General features: G+C 41.1%; 1 protein-coding gene across 1 annotated transcript in view; it reads left to right on the plus strand.

The window, feature by feature from the left end:
• Positions 1 to 7,500, plus strand: part of nr5a2 (nuclear receptor subfamily 5, group A, member 2) — a 145,481-nt gene that overhangs the window by 137,559 nt on the left and 422 nt on the right. The window contains 1 exon segment of the mRNA XM_062028049.1: positions 6,404 to 7,500. This exon segment is cut by the window's right edge and continues 422 nt beyond it. Coding sequence (XP_061884033.1) covers positions 6,404 to 6,651 — 248 coding nt within the window. The 3' untranslated portion in view covers positions 6,652 to 7,500.

Here is a 7,500-nt window from a genome sequence, read left to right on the forward strand (position 1 = left end):
ATTTATCTCCCCCTCCTTCCTCCTAATGCTCTGAGTAGGTGCAGATGTGTGTGTTGGAGTAAGACTGTGCAAGTGAGAAAGAAATATTGTGTGTATTTCCACGGATTAGTGTCTGATAATGTGTGTGTCTGAGAAGTAAGGGAGATTAAGTGGGCGCGATGGTGTGTGTGTGTGTGTGTGTGCATCTCCCTGTCATGTGTTGTGTAGGGAGGGTGTCAAATAGACACAGGGATGCCGTCGTTACGCATTAGCCTATAAGCACACCCAACCTGGGGTCAAACATATTAATAAAAGATCACATACAGCTCATTGAAATTCTTCAGCCCTGCACTCCGTGATCACGACAAGCGCCGTATAGTCCACCATTATCCATTTAGCACATTTTCCACTTGTCTTGCAATAATCCGCACAAGCCCCCAGTGAGCTTATTATTGTTATTGCGGCGGGAAAAGCGCTCGTGGCGGCACACGCAGGTCGGATTTGGGGAGGGATGCAGAACAGAAATTGCCGACAATGAAGGAGGGGAAAAAAACTAACACCTGCACTCTTGTTGCACTCGGCAAGTGTTCACTTCGTGGAAAAGTGGTTTATTTGTGATGATATTGTTGTGATATGACTCAAATTAAAGACACTAACATGGCTGTGAGTCGGTTCTACATAATTTATGGACTCATGGGGATTGAAGCTCTCAGGGGGACCGCCCCCTTTTTCTTTTTGCTTTTTTACCTGGTTCCTTCTGCCAGCAGCCCCGCGAGACCGCAGAGAGCAGAATAAAAGGACGTTAAAGATAAACAATTTGATAAATGAGGTTATGGAATGATCTGTTTCATTTGAGAGATTTGGGCAGTTACAGTATATCGGATTTGTTCCAATCCGTTTAATGTAGTGTTGGGAAACGTGGTTCTTTTTTGCTGACTCAAGTGCTTATGAGTCACTCACTTAAGTGAATCGGGTACTTGCTTACTCGTGTCAAGGAAACTGCAGAGAAACTGGTACATGTGCAGCAAGTTCCCCCCTAAAGAATTGAGTCTTTGAATACCCGTGAGTCAGTGAGGCACATGTGAGACAGTGAAACCCGAAATTTTGTCGAGCACCTCTGAGTCACTGAAACTTGAGTCTTGGTCGAGCATCTGAGAGTCAGTTATAATTGAGTCTGAGTCGAGCACCTGAGAGTCAGTTATAATTGAGTCTGCGTCGAGCACCTGTGAGTCAGTGAAACTCGAATCTCCTTCAAGCACTCGTAAGTCAGTCAAACTCGAGTTTTCATCAAGAACTTCTGAGTCAGTGAAACTGGAGTCTTCGTCAAGCAATTTTGAGTCAGTAAAACACAAGTTTTTCAGTGAAGCTCAAGCCTTCGTCAAGCACCTGCGAGTCGGTGAAACTCGAGGCCCCATCACGCACCTGTGAGTCAGTGAAACTCCAGTCTTTGTCAAGCACCTTTGAGTCAATGAAGCTTGAGCCTTTGTCGACCACTTCTGTCAGTGAAACTCGAATCTTCGCCAAACCCCGAGAAACCATAAACTGAGTCTTTTTTGAGCACCCGAGAAACTCTAGTCTTCATCGAGCACCAAAGTCAGTTAAAATTGAGTCTTAGTCGATCACCTGTGTCTCAGTGAAACTTGAGTCTCCGTCAAGCACCCATAAGTCAGTTAAACTTGAGTTTTCATCAAGAACTTGAGTCAGTGAAACTTGAGTTTTCGTCCAGCACCTGTGAGTCAGTAAAACGCAAGTTTTTTCATTGAACCTCGAGCCTTCGTCAAGCACCTATGAGTCAGTGAAACTCGAGTTTTTGTCAAGCAACAGTGAGTCAGTAAATGACTCCGTGAAACTCCAGTCTTTGTCAAGCACCTTTGAGCCAATGAAGCTTGGGCCTTTGTCGACCACTTCTGTCAGTGAAACTCGAATCTTCGCCAAACCCCGAGAAACAATAAACTTGAGTCTTTTTTGAGCACCCGAGAAACTCTAGTCTTCATTGAGCACCAAAGTCAGTTAAAATTGAGTCTTAGTCGATCACCTGTGTCTCAGTGAAACTTGAGTCTCCGTCAAGCACCCATAAGTCAGTCAAACTGGAGTTTTCATCAAGAACTTGAGTCAGTGAAACTCGAGTCTTCGTCAAGCACTTTTGAGTCAGTGAAACTTGAGTTTTCGTCCAGCACCTGTGAGTCAGTAAAACGCAAGTTTTTTCAGTGAACCTCGAGCCTTCGTCAAGCACCTATGAGTCAGTGAAACTCGAGTTTTTGTCAAGCAACAGTGAGTCAGTAAAACTCGAGTCTTTCAGTGGAGCTTCAGTCCCTGTTGAGCACCTGTGACTCCGTGAAACTCCAGTCTTTGTCAAGCACCTTTGAGCCAATGAAGCTTGGGCCTTTGTCGACCACTTCTGTCAGTGAAACTCGAATCTTCGCCAAACCCCGAGAAACAATAAACTTGAGTCTTTTTTGAGCACCCGAGAAACTCTAGTCTTCATTGAGCACCAAAGTCAGTTAAAATTGAGTCTTAGTCGATCACCTGTGTCTCAGTGAAACTTCAGTCTCCGTCAAGCACCCATAAGTCAGTCAAACTGGAGTTTTCATCAAGAACTTGAGTCAGTGAAACTCGAGTCTTCGTCAAGCACTTTTGAGTCAGTGAAACTTGAGTTTTCGTCCAGCACCTGTGAGTCAGTAAAACGCAAGTTTTTTCAGTGAACCTCGAGCCTTCGTCAAGCACCTATGAGTCAGTGAAACTCGAGTTTTTGTCAAGCAACAGTGAGTCAGTAAAACTCGAGTCTTTCAGTGAAGCTTCAGTCCCTGTTGAGCACCTGTGATTCCGTGAAACTCCAGTCTTTGTCAAGCACCTTTGAGTCAATGAAGCTTGAGCCATTGTTGAGCACTTCTGTCAGTGAAACGCACGTTTTTGTCAAGTACCTGCGAGTCAGTGCAACCCGAGTCTCCGTCCAACACCTATGAGTCTGTAAAACTTGAGTCTTCATTGAGAACCTCTAAGTCATTGAAACTTGAGTCTCAGTTGAGTACCTGTGAGTCAGTGAAACTCGAGTCTTCACCGACCACCAATGAGTCAGTAAAACTTGAGTCTTCGTCGAGCACCGGTGAGTCATTAAAAGTCAAGTCTCACGTGAGCACCTGTGAGTCAGTGAAAAACGAGTCTTCTTTCTAGCTGTCTAAAAAAAACTAGTTTTTGTCAAGCATTTTTGAGTCAGTGAAACTCTAGTCTTTATCAAGCACCTGAGAGTCAGTTAAAATTGAGTCTTAGTCAAGCACCTATGAGTCAGTGAAACTCGAGTCTCTGTCAAGCACCCGTAAGTCAGTCAAACTCGAGTTTTCATCAAGAACTTCTGAGTCAGTGAAACTGGAGTCTTTGTCAAGCAATTTTGAGTCAGTGAATCTCGAGTTTTCGTCCAGCACCTGTAAGTCAGTAAAACGCAAGTTTTTCAGTGAAGCTCAAGCCTTCGTCAAGCACCTGTGAGTCAGTGAAACTCAAGTCCCAGTCAAGCACCTTTGAGTCAATGAAGCCTGAGCCTTTGTCGAGCACTTCTGTCAGTGAAACGCAAGTTTCCGTCAAGTACCTGTGGGTCAGTGCAACTCGAGTCTCCGTCCAGCACCTGTGAGTCAGTGAAACTAGAGTCTTCATCGACCAATGATTCAGTAAAACTTGAGTCTTCGTCAAGCACTGGTGAGTCATTAAAACTCAAGTCTCACTTGAGCACCTGAGAGTCAGTTAAAACTGAGTCTTAGTCGAGCACCTGTGAGTCAGTCAAACTCGAGTTTTTATCAAGAACTGTTGAGTCAATCAAATTTTAGTTTTCGTCAAGCACCGATGAGCCATTAAAACTCAAGTCTACTACACATTTCTTTATCTCATTTCCCCCTCACAAGTGTGCTCCATGGGGGACCTTTTGTACAAGAGTCTCATTTATCATCTTCCCCACTTCCTGTTTCTTGCACTTCCTGGGTCAAGCCAGATTAAATGCTGCATTTCCAACTGGGAAATATCAGACCTACCTGTATTAGCGTTTCAGCATATTTTTTCATATTAAATTGGGCATTTTTGTTAAATTCTTTTAATATTTTGTACTTGTTTTAATTTATTTTATTGAATCTTTTTTTTTTTTATGTTCATTTTGTAAGTCATTTATATTTTTAACTGTGGTGTGCTGTTTTTGTTTTTGTTATATGTAGTTTTGTAAATTTGATTTTTAATCTTTACATGGTTAAAAAAAACATTGATATTGATTGATTGATATTTGCTAGTTTGTTCTAAATTTATTCTGATTTATTTATTTTACCGGCCCATTAAAACAATGAACCGTGCTAAATTGGGTCCCGAAGCAGAATTTTATTTGAAAGCCCCTATACCCCATTACAAAATATTGTTACACTTTTTTATTTATGTAAAACGATTTGTATACTTTTGTTTTAACTAACCCTAAATTGTATTTTTTGCAAGTGTTTTACTACAACAAATTCATGTTTCCACAATATTTTTTTTGTGTGTAAAATAACACGTTTTACACAATTTTGCATATCTTTCTGAGACATATGGCGGGGATTCAATTTTGTAAACCAGTGCACCACACTGACAATGAGAATATCGGGAGAAATTTGCTAATAAAGTGGAACTTCGATTGGTTCTTGAACGGGGTTTGCAAATCGAAAAGTTTGTGCCCATAAGAAACTAAGTGCAGTACTGTATATCAAACATAGGGGGTGATGGATCAACTTTTTCTTTATTAATAAGCCAGAACAACAAGCTGAAGTGTGCTGTACACACAGCTCTGCCGACACGCGCACACACACAGAAGTCCCTTAGGTGCCCTCACAAATGATCAGAAATCACAAAACTCCTAAACTTTACCAACCATATTGCTACAATAATAAACATGTTAAAATGTAAACAAACACCATTGGTGGATCTATACCTAACATCCACTATAATGATACCAAGTACAGGAGCATATCTAGTCGATACTACTATGATTATGTAGATATTTTTTGGCATCACGACATCTTCTTTCGTTTAAAAAAAATGTATATTATGTTTATAAACTCAGGAAATATGTTCCTGGACAAATGAGGACTTTGAATGTGACCAATGTATAATCCTGTAACGACTTGGTATCGGATCGATACCCAAATTTGTGGTATCGTCCGAAATTAATGTAAAGTATCAAACAACAGAAGAATAAGTGATTATTACATTTTAACAGAAGTGTAGATAGAACATGTTAAAAGAGAAAGTAAGCAGATATTAACAGTAAATGAACAAGTAGATTAATAATGAATTTTCTACCACTTGTCCTTAATAATGTTGACAAAATAATAGAATGATAAATGACAAAATATGTTACTGCATATGTCAGCAGACTAATTAGGAGTCTTTGTTAGGTTACTTACTAATAAAAGACAAGTTGTCCCGTATGTTTACTATCTTATTTAAGGACAAACTTGCAATAAAAAACATATGTTTAATGTACCTGTTATGTATTGCCGAGGGAGTTGACGGCAAAGACACCAGGGGGCGGTATAGCTCTATGTATCCATCCATCCATCCATCCATCTTATTCCGCTTATCCGAGGTCGGGTCACGGGGGCAGCAGCCTAAGCAGGGAAGCCCAGACTTCCCTCTCCCCAGCCATTTCGTCCAGCTCCATGTATTTTATTATATATATATATATATATATATATATATATATATATATATATATATATATATATATATTACCATATATATAATAATAATCAAACAATAATAATAATAACTACGGAAATGGAGTGTGAGACAAAATCCAAGAGTGAGTGGTGTTAGACTTTGTGCATAGTTAGCTGTTGTGTATTACCATGATGTTGGATGAGGAAGCAGACAAATCCAAGGGGGGCAAGGCAAAAGAGGTCCGTGATCCGCGTGAGGTCCGTGGGGCAGAGAGAGGCGTCGGAGTCTGTGTCCAGAGCGAGGGTCGAGGATCGAGGAAGGCAGTCCAAAACCACGGGCTAAACTAAGTTCCCACATGGATTCTTGGGTCCACTGGTCCTTTATACAGCTCCCTCTCATCAGGTCCAGGTGCGCTGATTGCTGATCGTCCACATGCCGTGGGCGCGGCTGTGGGCGCGCCCCGAGGCGCATCAAGCAAAGCGCAACGATGAGGGCTCATTGGAATGCGCCATGGCCGTGACAGTACCCCGAGATTTTTTGTTCAAATAAAGCCAATAACGCAATTCTTTGTGGTCCCCTTTATTTAGAAAAGTATGAAAAAGTACCGAAAAGTATCAAAATAATTTTGGTAACGGTACCGGTACCAAAATATCGGTATCGGGACAACACTAGTCTATTTCAAGATTTTAGACTTTTTAGCACCTCAAAAATTGGTAGACTCTAACTCTTTTTTTTGTGTGTTTTTTGTTTACCTCTAAAGATGTGAAGAACCTGGAGAACTTCCACCTGGTAGAGAGCGTCCAGGAGCAGGTGAACGCGGCGCTGTTGGACTACGTCATGTGCAACTACCCGCAGCAAACGGACAAGTTCGGCCAGCTGCTCCTGCGGCTGCCGGAGATACGAGCCATCAGCCTGCAGGCCGAGGAATATCTTTACTACAAGCACCTGAACGGCGACGTGCCGTGCAACAACCTGCTCATCGAAATGCTCCATGCCAAGAGAGCCTAGGAAGGGGACTGCATTACCCACAATGCAGCTGCACGGACACCCGAGGAACGCGGCCTGCTTTTGACTCTGCGAAGATGGACACAAACTGATATTGTGAGCAGGGAAAAACAGGAACACTTGAACCAAACAAAGACGATTAATGTTCGCAAAGATGTATAATATTATGAGTTGTGTTTGGACATTTATCAGTGGGCTGGTACTGTACGGACAAATGGACATGCGGTCAAGCAGCGAGGACTTTTTACCTGCCGTCACTGAACTCACCTGCACGGCAGCGGCAGCTTGACCTGACCAAAAACAGGACTGATATTAAAAAAAAAAAAAAAGGTCCACATTGAACAAAAATGGTAACAAGTTCAAGAAGAAGAAAATAACGTTCTTGTTATAGAAAGTCCTCATGTTCACGTGCGCGTCCCATTTTAAGCAATGTACCTCAGAAAGTCCTGTGTTAAATAAATTCATTTCATAATATCAGCTTAAAAAAACTTGTATTTATAAGCATTTTTTTCCTGCAGAAATAAATAACCTTCCTTTTACCATTTAGTACCAAAAAAAAAATAAAAAATGGCCAAAACAATATAATTTTTTGGTTGGGATTTAGCCTGCCTTTGCCCGCATAGACCAAAGCCTGCTGCAGAAGGGAAGAAGGAACGTACACAAATCTTTAGAATCAGTATTATTAAAAAAAAAAAAAAAAAAAAATTGTGATGTCACAGTTATGTGAGTCTTGCCTTATTTCATTACCATGCTAGCTAACCGTGCAGATGTGAATGAAAATATGTACAAATATATATATAGAAATAAAGTATTAATGTTGTACAATTTGAAAAAAAAAAAAAAAAAAAAAAA

The sequence above is a fragment of the Entelurus aequoreus genome, linkage group LG19 (genome assembly GCF_033978785.1).
Source record: "Entelurus aequoreus isolate RoL-2023_Sb linkage group LG19, RoL_Eaeq_v1.1, whole genome shotgun sequence".
In the NCBI taxonomy this organism is placed as follows: Eukaryota; Metazoa; Chordata; class Actinopteri; order Syngnathiformes; family Syngnathidae; genus Entelurus; species Entelurus aequoreus.